We start from the raw sequence: 18,130 nt of genomic DNA on the forward strand, positions 1-18,130 counted from the left end.
AGAGTGTCACAAATACACTCATTAAAATACTATGTACAGTAAGGACCACTTTATCTAAGCCCCCTGGAGATGCATAGAGCTTGACAAGAGTGCCCTTAACATTGCTCTACCACTGGATAGTTTTCTAAGTGGCCCATTGATGTACTCTACAAAAGGAGCTGCTGAACCACTTGCACTTTGGTGTTAAAACATTCAAGTAATGCCAGGAATCAAAAGTATTCACATACACAGACATACTACTGTGGTGGATTTGCTGCAAAAAGCCAAAAACCATGAAAAATTGCAACCCGTTCTCATTCCGAACTCATCACATACAGAGATTTGATCAGAATCCCTTGTCATCACTTTTTAGCGCCCGGGGTAGCTCTACACATCAAACTTTGACACTCAACATACCACAGTTTTAAACACAAGGTTAACGTTGTGAATTCAGACAAAAACTACTTGGTTAGGTTAAGGAAAAGATCATAGTTCGGGTTAAAATAAGTATGTTTGTTTTGTTGCGTAAGTTATTTACGTAAGTTAAAATAAGTTAACGTTGACTCTTGGTTTCACACAGGACAGGAAGGTGAAAGTCCTGTGTTTGTCTTCTTTGTACTAAGTCATCCCACAGTGCCATGGTCGGACACACACACTGCGTCTAATATTGCCGTGGATGGGTAAGTGATGGTATTTGACAATATGGGAATGAGAACAGTCTGAAATTGGATGAAACCAAATGTTTGCCTGGTCTGCTTCCTGATATCTGTTTATGATGGGTTTATATCACAGTGTTTCCCCATGCATCCATCTATTAAGAATGTTCAGATCAACTTCTTATTGATCTATAGTTCTATGAAGATATGGACAACTTAAAAACCAGGTGTTCTGAGTGCACAGCTGGATTTACAGAGGCAGAGGCTCTACGGTAGGTTTGATTTAGTCCCTTTGTTCTGTTTCATTCTTTACTGAGTCTCAGGGTTGGGGTAATATTTGAAGACCTTGTAGATCCACTGTGTGTAGAATGGCACATTGATGAAGATACCAGGCTGGTTAGCCCGAGCACAGCCTCTGCCATGAACACTCACTCCCACAATGACCCTGATCTCCCCATCCTGACACACAAGAGGGCCGCCGTAATCCCTCTGCAAAAGAAGAAATAATTCAAACATTTATCTACGTTTCATCTACGTATCACTGGTTAAGAAATGGCTATCATCCCTGTTTACTTTGATGACAGGTTTAAATGAGAGCAAAATGCATTTTTATGCTCTCAGTGCCAGACAGCACCATCACTATGTTCAAACTCTCCTCAAAAGCTACAAACCACAAAAGCAAGGCTTTGATTGCTGATGAAATTTAAGTGCAACAGTCTCCAGCGGCTCTTTTTTACAACATACTGAATACTAAGCCTACGGATTTGAAGAACATTGTTTGAGATGTGGATCAAACTGAGCTTTGAAAGCCCTGTGTTGAACCAAGGCACTAATATACTCATGTTCACACTGGGAGCAATTACTTTATCCAAAGGTCTAAAGGCCTGTTCTTGTTTACCAACAAGCATATGAATTACATATGAATTCAAGTGTGGAGTTTACCTTCTGATCACTTATTTGGCCTCATATTTAAATGGTAAAACACCTCACTGGGAAAATAATATGAATAAGTCACAGCTTACCTCACACACTCCTTCATTCCTCTTGCCTCCTGCACAGATTTTGGTGTTGGTGATGTGGAGGTTCCCTCTGTGCATCTCTCTACACCTCACATTACTGACAATGGGCAGGTCGACTGCCTTCAGTACATCATCATGGCCAGTGCCTGAAAGAGTTAAATGTTGCGCTTTATTGCCTTTGTTCTGTTGTAGCATATGCAATACAAATGTCACTATTGTATTGTAGAATGCCTACATTTTTGGCACAATCTTGTAATGTAAGAATTTAAATATAATTTAGTGCTGTATCATAATAAGCATATTTCATTGTTTAAGAGAATGAAGGGAAGTCTGAAGGGTTTACGCAGAAATCATGGCACATTTGAACTATTATTAAAAAAAATCAATCTTCCTCCTGTATTTAAAGCCACCCAACAAGCAGCCAGAGTTGAGAAACATATGGGCTAAGCTATAGAGTGACCAATTACTTGAGAGGACTGTGTTACAATATACGTTTGTGCCTCCAGAATATACAGAATAATCTGTGATGTTGCAGGAGAAATGCAATATATTGCAGACTTGGACAGTAGATATGACAGCTGTAGTGAATTAAAAACATAGAATATCAGTACCTTTGGTTTCCCCCCATCCATACATTTTACATATTGTTCCTTCTGGGATGGAGCACCCAATCACAGGTAGTTGAAGTGTATGGACATTGTCAGCAGGAAGGGCAGGCCTGGCGTATATAATGAAGATAGAAAGTAACATGATCAACATCACACACGAAAATATATCAATATATCTTTGAGATTATTTTTCCAGGTACTCACTTAGACAGTCTTATGAGGGCTAAACTAGAGCCTTCAGGACCACATATCACATGAGCTATGCTCACTTCCTGTCTCTTGGACCAGTCAGGAGCGCCCTCTCCGATATCTGAGACGCCTAGCCACACTCGATACTCACTGAGGTCTGGAACACTGAAGACAGAGTTAATACTTAATAAAATATTCCACATTTATTACTCTCCACAAACTCAGACTGACCAGGGCAGACAGTATCAACCGTAGAGAGTCAGTTAGGTACTTATAAAGAGAATAACAGATGAACTGAACAAATAAATCTTACATTTAATACACTGAGGATTTAAAAGCTAAAAGCACTGACAGTTCAAGGTTCAAGCTAAAGTAAAGATATTACATTAACAGACAGCGAGCATTGAGGTTACCATGAGGAGAAGCACTCTCTGTCTGTGAGTACCCACTCCTCTCGTATTAGTGAGCCCCCACACCAGTGCTGCGACCTGTAAAGAGCACAAGACACAAATGACACTCAGACACAAACTAACACTGTCATTGTTAAAAACTGTATATTGGGAAGCCACAGAAATCCAGTTGTTCCTCTAGCATATCCAATGTTTGGAAGGGGACATCCAGTATGAAAACATAACAATGGAATGTTAGACCATAGAATATCTTAACTTTCTCTTTTTTTCTTCTTTTTACCCCACAGTCAAACAACTGAATTGTTTCTTTGTTTCTAAAACAAATGCCTTTGCATACGTGGGTAAACACACCAACCCACATGCAGTAATGTCAAATGCAGTTGTTTGGTTTTGGTTCTGACTCTAACAGCCATACTGATACATATTTAATTCAATTTCATTATTAAAAATAACATTTCTTTTAAGGTGCCGTTTTTGCTGGCCTCTGAAACAGCATTTGAACCCTCCACTAAAAACAAATGCAAAAAGAGAAAAACAATTCCATTGAAAGATGTTATGAATTCAAAGGTGGTCTGGGCAGCATGGGCTACTGTCCTTCAGTGTACAATATTAAATGCACCACTGTACCCTTTCTGTATGCTGACCATCCAGCTGCCGTCTGATATGCCCACTGGAGCTCCTCCCACGATCCTGGTTCTTTTATGGATAAAACACACCACAGAGGACAGCTCACCTGGAAAAACAGGAACAGAAACACAAATATTTATATGTCTGTATCATATAATACGCTTAATAAAGTTAATTTAATATATAAATATGCATTCACAGACACAGGCATGCTGTAGTTAGTGGTGACATATTGTTTACACAGTCGCAATAAAAGAGACACTTGAGCTGCCTAACGATCCACCCTAATCATCATTATATATGAAACATAACCAGTCATGCTGATGAGGCCATTAATTAAGGTAATCATTGAATATATTCATATAACACATGGGTCTCATTTTAACTCTATATGTCAAACGATTGAGGGGTTCATCCTCTGTTCTTGAGTTATTATGTGCAGAAGAGAAACAGATGCCACCATGACAACAATTATGTACCATAATGGCTGGACATTAAAAGGTCTCCATGAGGTTCTGAAAACACCACTACTTGCATACGAGGCTATCACTCACCCAATGGAATGGTATTCTGCAAAGCATCACCTGCAGAAAGTAGAAGAGGCAAACAAAGGATCAGGGTGTATGAAACTTATCCAAGATAAGGGGCGACTTCATGCATTTGTGAAAATGTCACACGTCATGATCATTTCTCAAATCTGGAGGGCTTTGATTGAATGTAAGGAGCATTAATGAACCGCACAACAGTTTGTGTTTGCAAGTTGTTACCCCACAACATTAGTGGAATGTTGACAATATGTCTAACAGTACACAAAATAAATTAAACAGAAGCATTTGTGCACACAATGTGTAGTAAATAGTCTAAAACATGCAAAATGATTTCTGCAGCTGATCAAAGGTTTGTTTAAAACCTAGATGTTCATAGGGCCAGAAGATCCATTGATACCTGTGTAGTCTGGATAGGAACACTATGCCCCCAATATAGAACTATCATCAAAAACAGGCAAACACACACACACACACACACACACACACACACACACACACACACACACACACACACAGAGTTGATGCCTCTGGCTCTTGGCCCATGTGGGAATAGTTTGAGGGAGCCCTCCCCTGTCTTCCTGATGAGTTGTGAATCTCCTCTGACATACACTGACCTGCGAGTGTAGACAGATCTATACACTGCAAATAAAGTGGGTGTGTTTGTGTGTGTTAGTGAGACATACAAGCAGACAGTGCAAACAAATCTACACTAGCTCTTTCTTAGACCAAGAAAAATGAAAAACTTTCAATCTCACACAGTCTCACAGATTGTTTTCCCTGTGTGTCTCTGTGTGTGACTGTGAGTGGGGTGCATGTACACACTCCTGTGTACTCACATGGCTTTACATTGCAGTAGTCCCAGGGTATGGCAGAGTTGTTGGTGTAACACCAAGGACCATGTTTGTCTTTATCAGGGTTTCTGCAGTAGTTTCTCTCCAGGCCAACCATCAGCATGCCCCTCTCGCCACTGGATAAACACACAAACACACAATTACCAATAACCTATCTTTCATCAACATTCAACATCCCAAAAGACAATTTCAAAAACAAAGGGAAGTTTTTTCCCCTTTAAGCAGATAATCTGGCTGTTGATGAAAGTAAAAGGATTTGCTGGGGATTTATAACCATTAATAAAAGCTGAACAAATTTGACCAGATAGGATCTGGACAGTCAAACGACACAGCTGTGTAGGCTCTGTCCCTGCGGACAAGATAAGGAGGTGATTTGCAAAGAAATTACTCACTGAGACAGTATGCACCCACCTACACTCACATATCTAATACATGCACATGCAGACATATCCCACACATGAGAGTAAGAATTTTAAAACCACAAACATAACTCTTTCCCACACTGAATTAAAGTGGAGCATTGTAAGGGAAAAGAGAGACATAGGAGAGGGGCGCTGGGTACCAAATCACAGCAATCCACAGTGTGTTGTGTTTTTAGCAGCTAGCATAACAGCCAGTTCTCTCTGTGACTCCCTAACCCGGACTTGTGACCCCTGGGCAGGAGCCAAGCAGTGGAGCTGATTGGCTTTGAAGTGTTCTTACAAAGAAGGGGTTTGAGGTCAAAGGTGAGGAGTGAAGTGTATATCCCTCAGCCAAGTTATCACTCTGAATCATTCCTGCTGAGTTAAGTCATCTTCAGGGAAACACTTCTCTAGCCATTAGGAGATGCTGGAGAGGCTAGTCACGGCACCCACAGGAGCCGTTTTCTCCTCTGAGCAACAAGATGCCTGACTTGATCCGCTAACAACAATAAGATGTAACTTGAGGTCAATAATAGGGCGCCTCCCAGCACTAACCACCACATCTCAGGTTCCCACACATGGTTCTTGAAAACACAGACACATTCCCCTGCACACCGAGGCTTGCAAAAGCTTGTATCACAAAGAGCTCAAAAATTATTTGTACTTTTGAAACCCATGAAATTTGCATAGCTTCTGCTCATTACCTTCTTCTAGGAGGTTATGCTTTTTTTGTTTGGTTCGTTTGTTTGTGTGATTTTAGCGGTATTACTAAAGAAACTACTGGCCTAATTATTTGGATGGATGTAGCATGGGCCAAGACAAAATCCATTAAATTTTGGAGCAGATCAGAATCAGAGGGCAGATACACAAATACTTGCATTAACATTGTGAGATACGCACAGACTTGGAGGAGGTCAGCGCTATCTTTGTTATGAATAATTTCCTTTGATCATATTTAGCCACACTACGTTAGGAGCTCTCTGCCTAACATGTACCAGAGCTGTGTGACATCTTGATCTCTATTTTAGGCAGAAGCGCTTGTCTGCAGTTTATTGATGGCACAGGTCTGTTGTACATCATAGACGAGTTTGGGAAAGTTATTGGGTTAGAAAGAAACAGGGATTCAGTGGGATGACCTGTTGCTGTGGTCTCTCCAGGGAGCACATGGCAGGTTTGATCGAGTCCTTGACTGCTCTCCTTGGTAATTCTCTCCAAAGCCTTCGTAGCAGTCTGTATTTGGGCAACAAGAGGAAATAAAATGAGTCATACTTCATGTCTGTATGAACAAACTGCTTCGAACCAAAAAAACATGCATAACAGCAATACGATGCTTTTGTAAACAATCATTATCACAAGAGTTTTTGTGAATTCTTAACCATACAGTATTGTTGTTATGTCACACTATTTTAAAAAAAAGAGAAAACAGTCAATTATACACAAAAGAATGAAAAAAACCTTTAGTTTGTGAGCTATCGTGGTTGTCATTGGATCTAAAATATACAGAGCTGGGAACAAAGAAGCGGTCCACAATGATGCCTTAGAGAATCATAAATAAGGTTTTGAAGTTTGTCACCCTGCATCTCATTTCTATATGGGAACGATTCAACCCTCCAGGGTAGACCACAACACAATCTCAGAGGGAGTTTATAATCTCAATGCAAGGCCACATACCATTAAAGACCTGTCCCTAAGATCCCTTGGGAAATTTGCATTTGTGTACTCAGCCATAGCTTTAAATTTTTTTACTTCCAAATCTCTTGCTACCACAGAAATACTCTCTCATTCAACGCAAGCCCTTCCACTCCATCTTTCAATGTCCAGTGAGATCTGACAACCCTGTACGGCTGTCAGAGTTCATTTATGTGAGGCGAGGTGGTCAGTCCTTCCCACAGTCCTACAGGGCTACAGTACCCCACAGGGATGGAGAATGTGTGGTTACAAGCCAACATCTGTGGTTACAGGGTCTCATGTGAACTCGTCTACAAAATGTAAAAATGTAGACTATTTTGCTGCCTGGTATGTAGTGAAATCAGCTTTCTCCTATCTGTTTTGTGTGGCAAAGAAAGCTGTTAAGTCTCTCACCACTGACAGGCTTGTTTTGGATGCCGCACTGAGGGATGCTGGTGCAGAACATTGTGCGGACTCTTGGGTCCATAGTGAAGCACCACGGGAATTCTTGGCCATCTGGATTTCGACAGTAGTTTTCTCTCAGGTCCCTGGAAAACACAGAGAAAGTCATCCCGTAATCTGCTCGTATATAAGTGCATGCAAGTGGGTTAGTGAGTGGATGGTGCCTGACTCACTTGCAGGGGTAGGCTTGAGGTATGAATGTGTGGTTATGGGGATACTGAGAGTCCCAGCGTTGGCAGGTTAGTCCAGTGGGCAACACGTCTACTGTCCCCCTATAGCCCTCGCCCCTGTCCTCGTAACACTCAGTTGTTTCCACCACATTACTTTTAGGAGATGTATCTGTGAACAAGCAAAGATTTATTAAGGGGTGGGTAACTTTGGTCAAGGTAACATGCAGCCTGTTTAATATTTGCTCAAGTCACTGAAGTAATTAGTTTAAGGTCTAAACATAGTTCTTTATCCTCATCTAACAACCCAATTTGTATACAGTAATAAAAAAACAAGTATAACAGTCAAGACTCTAGATCTTGTGGTCATATTTGAAACATGAATGATGATTCACTTTTTTCATTTTCTTGCCATGACACTTTTTTCAAACACATTCACTCAATGGCCTTTAAAGCACATCATTAAAACACTAATAAATGCAGTTAATAAGAGGAGGTAGCTAATAATTACATTTGTGTTATTGCATATCAGTACAGAATTTCACACATGACTGTACCAAAATCGAATACAAAGGAGGTCTGCACATTGTAAGGTTTCAAATAAATTGTTCTTTTTCCAAGGAAACATTTTCTATCTACAAGATCTACCTCTGGCTGTGAAGTATTTTTGTCTTGCACCTAAGCATGTACACACATGGTCCCTCTATTGGACCGAAACAGAATAATACATGTATCCAAAATAATTTTGTTTTCTAATTTCTGTGCAATTTGCACAGCAAAGGCAAAGACACTGATAAACAACAAATACGTTTTAAATGGCTTATGGAGAGATGTGGGAAACTGAACTGCAGAGAGAGTTGGAGGAGAGTGAACTTTGTAAGAACAAGGTGAACTTCAGATGAACCATGGCACTGAACTGAAACCTTGATGAACCAAACTATAGATTATATTAAAAAAAAAAAATCTAACATGCATGGCACACCACACATTTTTCCATTTGCCTGCCCTTCTATTATTATTTCTCCCACTCACATGTGTTGAAGAGGTCCCTACTCTGGTCATAAATATCACACAATGCAGTATTTTATCTCCCAACTGTCAACACAAAATGGTCCAGATTGTAACAGATGATTTGCTCCCCTCAAGAGTGATGCCCAAATCAATTGGCCAAAAGATTCCAATATGTCCGCACCCTTCAGCCTTGTACATGTGTGTAAAGTGTACATGAGAGTTGAAAATACTTCCCTTGATCTGGTTATAATCAGGTTATTGTAATACATTTTTTACACGATACTGAATAGTAAATGATTTAGTACTGAGGAAATAGTCAGTGTGACTGCTTTTGACATGATGAATGGCTGAACAGCCTCAATGTCTTGGCCACCTGCTTTCCACAGAACAGATCGCTCTACGGGTTGAGGAGACTCAGTATAATGAGGCTGATATTGCCAAATGTGGAAAAACAAGGCAGGAAATCTTATCTGCTCTACTTTTCTTTAAAGAAGGGCTGCTTGTTATGCAATGAACACAAGTTCATTAGCCTGAACATTTTGCCTGATTGTATCCAACAATGTCCATAGCTGCAGATCTTCAAGACACTAAAACAGACATGTTATGTCCATACAATTTGTATAAAAATAAATATGCACTAGTTTTGACAGTAAACAAAAGAGCAGTGCTTGACAAAAGAACACTTTGTCTCTCTCCTCTCTGCCTTGTTTTGATTAAGACTAACTGGGTCGTAAACTTGGTCTGTTCCCAACAAACTCCCATATCAGAGAGAGCGAGATGGAGAGAGTGCAGGAGGGGGAGACAGTTCTTAGAGGGGGAAAAGCAGGAGGGAACAGTGAATCACCGGCTCCACATGGAGGAGTGCCATCTAGTAAACATGATGCCAGGACTGCTGATGATTCTAGCAGGCAAACAGGCCAGTCACAGACCCAGGAGAAAGAAGCTGAGCCCAACAAAAACATCAGTGCTCTCTCTGTTTTATGTTCTTGAGGACCACAGTGGCTGTCTCAGTGACTGGTCACTGGTAATAGGTCCACTAAAAACATGTATCTGCGGTATCTGCTGATGTACTACTAGCTATAGACACGCAAAATACAAAGCCAGATGTGACACATGCACCTGGCTCTTGCACATCAATCACACTGCTTATGCTAAGTGTATAAGGTGTAATGAAAGTGATCTGCTTGTAGTGTGTGTGTGACCCTGGTGTTGTGTCTGTAAATGTAACAGGAGGTTAATGTGGAGCAGTAACTGAGCCCAGTGCAGCATGACTACCTCATATAAGAGCTGGTATAGAACAATAAACAGCAGTCCAGTGGTGCAGGAGAAAAATAAACATTCTAGCTATTAAGAGAAAACATAACAAAGAGCTGTGTGTGTGTGTGTGTGTGTGTGTGTGTGTGTGTGTGTGTGTGTGTGTGTGTGTGTGTGTGTGTGTGTGTGTGTGTGTGTGTGTGTGTGTGTGTGTGTGTGTGTGTGTGTGTGTGTGTGTGTGTGTGTGTGTGTGTGTGTGTGTGTGTGTGTGTGTGTGTGTGCGTGTGCGTGTGTGTGTGTGTGTGTGTGTGCGTTAACCAATGAGAGGGAGAGGAGTGGTAAAATATGAGGTACAGGAAGTTGTAAATGCTGCTGCCGTCAGTCACACTTCATAGTACAGAACACAAACACATCCAGGCAAGGACATGTATAGACATCCACTTAACACACATGGCTTTCAACCACACACAAACAAACATGCGCGCATGCTTACCACAAACTTTGATGTTGCAGTACTCCCAGGGTGTGTTTGGATCCGTGGTAAAGCACCAGGGTCTGTGGCGTCCGTCTGGGTTCCTACAATAGTTATCATCCAGGCCCTTGCCATGGTACCTAATTCAAACCATGCAGTATAACAGCCTTAGTGTATTGACAAATTTGACAAACAATTACCGTACTTGTGCAACTCTCTGACTTGAAGTGAAGTTATAGTGGCAGAAAACACTGATTGTCACGTTTCTTAAAGCCCAAAAGTACTTGAAAAACTATTCCATTTTCCTTCTGAATTCTTAGGAGAACTCTTGCATGCAATTGACGCATTAATAACTCGAATGATGCAATAACCCCATCTGTGAATCTGCACTGACCTCAGGGGAATGAGGAAGATAATAGGCTGCACCACTACAGGTGTTCTATAGTAAGTCATACCAAAGTCCCACATCCCTCCAGGCCTCCAGCCTCCAGGCATGCAGTAACAGGCTGTGAGACCCTCTCATCACATTAGTGCTATGAGCAGTCTGGGACCTCTTTAACACAAACACTGGGATGATTAAGGATGTGTTAACGAGTCCCCACAAATCCAGACCACCTGCCATCTTACTAGCTAGAACACTCCCTTGACAGAGATGCATACACACACAGCAGACATGCACATAAACATGAATTAGAATCACAAAAGGAATACTAATACAGGCTAAAATCTATGACCTCTCTATAATAGGTACAAGATTATCTCAGGGCTGGACATGAGACTGCTTTTCTAATCTATTGAGAGCTTAAAGGAATTTGGACCAATTAAGTGTGAGAATGAGCTTTCCCAGCTAAATTCTCCTTAAACATACAATCACTTGGATTTTGATGGCATTCCTTCAGGGAAAGGCACACTGGCTGACTCTAAATCAGTCCAGACTAAGACTAAGTGCACCACAACCACACGTTATTGTGTGAATTTACCATTACAGTACAAATATTCTCATGCATTTAGCTATTACATGATATGTATCCATGTGTGGGCTCAAGTGTGATTGCACAATTTGGTGTGATGATGATGATGTGTGTGTTTGTGTGTGTGTGTGTGTGTGTGTGTGTGTGTGTGTGTGTGTGTGTGTGTGTGTGTGTGTGTGTGTGTGTGTGTGTGTGTGTGTGTGTGTGTGTGTGTGTGTGTGTGTGTGTGTGTGTGTGTGTGTGTGTGTGTGTGTGTGTGTTACCTCCTGGGGTGGTACAGGTGCTTGTGTGGATCATCCAGGTCCCAGCGTTGGCATTCCTTCCCACTTTCCGTGTGGTCCAGGGGTCCTCTGTAATCTTCCCCATTACAGTTCATACACTCAACTATGCAACACACACGCACACACACACACACACACACACACACACATATCCACAAACACACATCCACAGAAACACAGAGAAACAGCTTAGAAAAACATCTGGAGCTATATTACTAGTATATAGCTACAGGTTGACAAAGCAATACATTTTCTAATTTACTATGTATTAGGTCATAATTGTCTCCCCCAAAATGGTCATGCAACATGTTTGCATTAAAAGGTTTCATACATAGTTCATAAGTCTCCCTTAAGTTCAGACATTATACTTCAATTATAACTACAAGTATACTTCATGTAGGTACCCACGTATTATGTGAAACACTAATGACGACAATGCTCTCTTTGACGTAGAGAAGGCACCGTGTTTTGCATGATGACTAGTATACACTGTCTAGTGTAAACAACAGCGAAAATGCAGATTAGAAACAGATGTTTATGAGTCCTCTGTTGTCATGACAGAGCATATTTAATACTACTGACTGTATGCGCATGTGTGTTTGCGTGTCTGTGTGTATGTTTCTCATTAGGACCAGCTAATTTCTTCCAGTCATTTTCTTCTGGACGAACGCAGACTCTCGATCCAAATAAAAAGTCATTTTCTCTGTCGTACAACTTGTGATAACCCAGGGGGACACCATATGTGAGTTGGAGAGCAAAAAGGATTTCCCATCCTGTCTTATCGAGCCACAGCCTGGGCCCTCATTAAGGTGATACAGTGTCATACATGCTGAGGAAACAACCCCTCTGACAGCATGAATTCCCATGGATTAGATAACAGAGGCCATTATCATCCCTTTCTTCAGGGAGACATCAGTGCTTGAAAGTAATATTGTGTGATATGACATAGAGGCTGAAACATTGGTGGGAAAATGTTTTTTCTTTCATCGTACGTTTTACTTATCAGACCAATAACTCGGACGGTATTACAGTACTTTTGGTCCGTATATATAATATATGTTATCTGTATAACATTGTTGCTGTTAAATATGTTGTTTGTATAGCTGGAGTTTGCAATGAAAATTATTTCCCCCTGGGATTCTAAAAGTATTTCTGATTCTGATTCTGACTCAGCCGTTACCTTCTACGTGTGCCACAGGGATGGATAAAATAGCTTATGATTTATCCATAGGAGACAACAGGAGATTAATATCCTTACATTCCAACACTAGCCTCTTTAGGTTCAAACCATTTACACAACCTGAGGCTGATGGAATGAGAAAGGACAGCATAAGAACCGCACACCTGGAAACAGCTGCAGCTGGCCTTAGCAAATAAAGAGAATCTGTGCCCCACAATCATATAACACATACACAGATGTAAAGTGGAGCCAAGTTGGAGTCAGTGTTGCTTAGTCCAAGACACAACGTGATTGCATAATTTGCTACAGCTCATTTCAGAATATCAAGCCTCAATTGGTGAGGCAATTTGAAATGTGGAATGGGCATTATTTAAAGATAAATGTCCACTCAGATACATACAGACATGCATGTGTGTCCATGATTGCAGCCTACCCTGTGAACATTGTGGTATGCCACACTCCTGGTGTCTGAGGTGTGGCCGTGGGTCAGTGGTAAAGCACCATGGGCCAACGGTGGAGTTGTCTGGATTGCGACAAAAGTTTTCTCTGAGGTCCTTCTTCCTGAATCTCTTCGACATGAATCTGTCAGGAGCAGAGCCTCAGTTATACAAACAGACACATGTACCAAGACCGGTTTCCAAATACTTCAGCTGGCATGCAGAGCAGCTTCTATATCAAAAACACATAAGGTCACAGTTTCTGTTATCTTTTTAAAATCTCAGACAGAATGGCAAACCCTCTACTCATTTAGGAGAGAGCTGTTGCTTCACTCTGATGGCTGAAGCCTGCCTGTAAACATGACTAGTGAAAATTAAAAAATTTAAATGTAATTAATGGTGACAGCGACGGTAAAGGGTCAAACTGTCGATGACATTATGTTATTAATGAGAGAAAACACATTAATATGTAGAAGAAATGTTAGTTTTCCATGAGGCTGGTTCTGAATGTAGTGTAAACACACTGACAAATGACTCATATCTTGTACATCAGGCGAGCACATGGCTGTGGTCACCAGTTTCCAGATGACGGACATAGTGTAGTCTTTGAGTAAAGCTGTGTTTTTCCACATGATGATGAAAAGATAAAGGTTCTGAGGTAGTCTCTCAGTGGAGAGGGTAATGACAGATAACCGAACAAGAAGGCCCCCCAATCAAGAAAGAGAAGAAACCCTCCACGGATAAAAATGCAATTTGTTCTTTGAGAGAGAGAGAGAGAGAGAGAGAGAGAGAGTTTACCATGCCTGTGAGCCGACTGATAAAACCTACAAAGCGTCTGGGTTTAATTACATGATCTACAGAGACATTAATAGCAGTCTGATAAAGCAGGTTCACTGGAGGTACAAACGTACACTGTCCTCTTTGATTCGTCTGCTACAGCGACATCTCACTACAAAGCCTTTCAAAGTCATTTAATACCTCTGAGTAGAGGGAAGTGGAAAAAGACAGAGGCAATATATGGTTCAAAGATAATAACGGTCTAAGATGAGGTGTGTGCATTTCATTTTTGAGGATCTCTGATGATTATTAATATCTGGTAAGTGATAAACTTTGTTCTTATTGTCTTTTCTCCTCACTTCACTTGTTTTTTCTCTAGAAACAAAATTTGTTGTAACTTAAACTTTATCTACAGCAGACTGAATACAAGACTTAATACTTTGTTAGACACCAACAATGTAGTTAGCGAACCCAGAGTTTATTAAAAGAGTGTTTCGAAAGATTTACCAAATGGCCCTTGTACCAGCTCCTCTCGTAGTAAAGTACATTCAAGTCGATTACCAAATGCAATCCAAAAGGAACGAGCCCTTTAGTGCTTCATTTTATATGTAGCAGTATTAGTGATTAAAAAAGCCATTTTAATTACCGCAATGCACCGAGCTAATCTTTGTAAGCCACATCCGGCTGTTAGCGACTCTTTCTAATTTCTCCGTTAAAAGTTTGTACAAGAAAAAACTGTCTTGACGGCTTATTTGATGTATGTAAGTGCCAAAAAAAGACTATGGGATAATTTGGCATCGAAATAACACTTTAACAGGTAATTACTAAAAGTCTTTTGTCTTAAAACTCAACTTAATTGGCTCTTTTTTTCTATTGGGAACTACACTGCATCAGAAAGTATGCCTGCATATTGAAATGAGCTTTGTCTGGGAATTCAGCTGGGGGCTGTACCTAAAGCGCAACCTATGTCTGCATATTAGATATGATCCTAATCCCAGTAAAACCCACACACATGCGCACACACACCTAGATAAACAGTAGGGCTGCCGCAGGAAATGATCTGTGACTCTGTAAAGCGTTACATTGAGGTCAGTTCTGATGAATGACCGCTCCCAGGAGCCTAATCAACCCATAATATATCATACTCATATACACAGACAGACACATGCATACTAGCCTCTAGCTACTAGCTAATTGTATCACTAACAGACCAACGCTAACTGTTTAACACTACTTTGTTTGACATTGTGATGAAAAGTACATCAGGTTCTTACTTGTGTTCATGAGGAATTGGAGAGGACCAGGCCTGGCACAGGATCCCGCTCACTGTCACCGACCTCCGCCCCCTGTAGCTCTGACCTGTACCTACAACGCACTCCCTCACATAGTCTGAATGAGAGACAGAAAGAGAGAGGTTTAGAGAGAGACAAGAAGACAGCAAAGGAGAGCGAGTAAGTAGGATGGGCCAACAAACTGATCACAATGCTGTGCACAGTCTACAGAGCCAGTATGGATGATGAAGAAAACAGACAGAAGGAGATATGTTCAGCTATAATGCAGAGCGCTTAACAAGTATGTGACAATGCCAAAAGCTGAATCTGTTTTCCTAATCTTCTACAAAACATTTGGAGGCTACACAGCTTACAGTACATGTTCACTGTTGTGGTCAGTGAGAGTGAAGTGGGGTGGGGGTTTCCACCGTTTACAGAAAGTTAATGACAGAAAATGAACCATAATGTGCTGCGACACAATAAACACGACAATGCTCCTTGCCCTTCCTCGTCCTGCTCTTGAGGGACTATAAAGCTACAATCACACTCATATGAATAGGTCTTTATAAAGTTAGAATCCTGTATGTATTAAAATACCAAGGAGTACATGAAAGCAATGCTGCTGACAAGTTATTTTTAAAGGAAAAATATGGTGACGGGAAGGGGGACACCACTTAAGTATCAACTGGTAGAGAGAAAAGGTGGAACAGTAGAAGCTACCTTTCTTTTGATAAAGGTGATAGTTGAAGTCCTGTTGGCTCTGAGCTCCTGGCGAGTTCCTGTCAAACGACAGCCACTGGCATTTCCTGTTTTTATGATCATAGAGGAATGCTCTGAAGAATAAGGAGGAAGGGAAAGGATGAAGAGAGAACGGGGCAACAGTGTATAATGTCAAGACATTTAACACAGCTGTTACAAGCAAAGCAGCTCGGTGGTCTGTTAAACCAGATGGACAGCATTATTCTTGTGAAACATATAATTAAGGAACTTGTGTAACCACTGCTTCACTCTCTGTGTATTGACAGACATTCAATCCCAGTGTGGGAGAGTTACTTTTTTCATGTTACAAAAAAAAACAAACCTGCAGCTGAGAGGATGAAGCCATACAAGCAGACATACCTGCAACTGAATGGGAGTCTTCTGTTGCGGCTGCAAGCTTTCGCACACTTGGCCATGCTCAGCTTCTTGCTTTTGGTCAGGTGTGAGGGATCGGGAGACACGGCAACCAGCCGTATACCATCTGTCTTCTGGTAGTCCTGGAGTGCATTTCTTCTGCCCTCTGATACACAATTACAACCATGAAAGTAATGTATACTGGCCACATCATTAGAGCAGGTAACTCTGCCTACTTTATAGTTTGTTTTATTTCACCTTTTATCTGTATTACTTTCTTATAAAATAAATCCTATAAACATTGAATTGCATTTTACTAGTGAGGTAAACAAGGTTAATTATCTTTAATTTGCATGCACAGAAACACACTAGCAAACACCTCTCTGTGGTCTGGGAGGCAGTGTGGACATCTGCTAATGAGCCCACTTTGGAACACTGTGTAATAACATGCAATGCGCGAATTAGTCTGATTTAACTGTTATTAATCTACAGGACCTAATAGGATGCACAGTCATTGATCACTGCCCCTCAATGAAACACACACACACACACACACGCACACACACACACACACACACACACACACACACACACACGTACATACACACACACACACACACACAGTGAGGGGAATCCGTGCAGTGTCCGTGTGTTGCCTCAGTTGTTTGGCAGGTTCTCTGCAAAATCAGAGAGCCAGTTAGACATTTACATTTAGACAGAAAACTGAGTCCTCCTCCTACCTATCTCAACTCGCTGCCCATATGCACTTCAGTCGATTCAAGAGCTTTTATCAACACAGAAACAACTTAATCGCAGAAGACCGGTGGCATCATGTTTGTCTGATGCTCAACTTGAGTTCACCGTCTCGGCAGTTTCTCTGCCTGAGTGCCTAGAGCAGCAACGAGCCGCAAAATCGCACTCTGTGAAGGGGCTACAGGATGACTTAAACACTAATTGGATTTTAATATGGGTCATTTTGTGGGACAGCAAGGCTATCTGTTCACTTTATCATAGCATTTATTTATCTCGATTTCCTTTCAGATGTCTTAATGCGTCCCTATGCGGTGTAATGCGCTCTGGCACGTTGCAGTAACAACAGCAAGAGTTGAGATTGAAAAGCCTCTGCTGGATCGTCGGTAATGATAACAGCATCGTTTTCATATTTCTTACTGGAGTAGACAACTTCTGCAATGTTTTCATGACTAAGGCTCACTTTAACCACACTACCTTGTCAGAATAAGATCCGATATAACAGTAAACAAAACGACGCTAACTAATACACTAAGGTAACACTGTAGGAATATTAGGCTGCATTCAACAGAAGAGAATAAAGCTGATTCAATAAAGCCTTGCTTTACTCATGTTTGACAAGTCTCGTTTGCACGGAGCGCAAACCAATGCTTTCTGATACCAGCTCCGGCCCAGGGAGCAAAATGGTTTTTATCCAAACTTACCAGAACAAGAAATGACGAAGAGTCCAAAAATGAGCTTGTAAATCCACATCGCGGCGTCACAGAACAGTTTCAGATACAATTTGGACAAGGCTGTTTGCTCTGCTGTCGGACCGCAACCAGGAGATGTTGCTTCCACCACTGCACAGATGATGCGTCTCCTCTCTAAGTACTTCCTCGCCTCCCTCCCTCCCTCCCTCCCTCTCCTTGCGTGTGTAGGACTTTATCTCTCTCTCTTTTCTTTCTCTCTCTCCCTCTTTCTCTCTCTCTCTCTCTCTCTCTCTCTATCTCTCTCTCTCTCTCGCGCCTTTTCTTTCTCTCTTTCTC

General features: G+C 41.3%; 1 protein-coding gene across 1 annotated transcript; it reads right to left on the reverse strand.

Moving 5' to 3' along the window:
• Nucleotides 1–295: 295 nt before the first annotated feature.
• hgfb (hepatocyte growth factor b) lies at nt 296–17,923 on the reverse strand. The gene is made up of 18 exons (XM_083916772.1): nt 17,807–17,923; nt 16,359–16,518; nt 15,960–16,072; nt 15,243–15,357; nt 13,188–13,336; nt 11,557–11,677; nt 10,344–10,462; nt 7,592–7,757; nt 7,371–7,504; nt 6,425–6,518; nt 4,873–5,003; nt 4,043–4,072; nt 3,489–3,594; nt 2,865–2,939; nt 2,467–2,616; nt 2,266–2,372; nt 1,658–1,800; nt 296–1,124 (listed from the first exon to the last, which is right to left on the reverse strand). The coding sequence occupies exons 1-18, from the start codon at nt 17,853–17,855 to the stop codon at nt 945–947; spliced, it is 2,142 nt and encodes a 713-aa protein (XP_083772898.1). The 5' UTR covers nt 17,856–17,923; the 3' UTR covers nt 296–944.
• Between the last annotated feature and the right edge of the window lie 207 nt (nt 17,924–18,130).

Source organism: Echiichthys vipera (assembly GCF_963691815.1).
Source record: "Echiichthys vipera genome assembly, chromosome: 7".
Taxonomy (NCBI): Eukaryota; Metazoa; Chordata; class Actinopteri; order Perciformes; family Trachinidae; genus Echiichthys; species Echiichthys vipera.

Excerpts from the sequence above, each read along its gene's own strand:
- hgfb (XM_083916772.1), bottom strand. The coding sequence starts at position 17,855 with ATGTGGATTTACAAGCTCATTTTTGGACTCTTCGTCATTTCTTGTTCT. Across the intron at positions 7,758-10,343 it reads CTGCAACATCAAAGTTTGTG|ATACATCTCCTAAAAGTAAT; the intron begins GTAAGCATGCGC and ends GCTTGTTCACAG. Across the intron at positions 1,125-1,657 it reads GGAATGAAGGAGTGTGTGAG|AGGGATTACGGCGGCCCTCT; the intron begins GTAAGCTGTGAC and ends CTTCTTTTGCAG.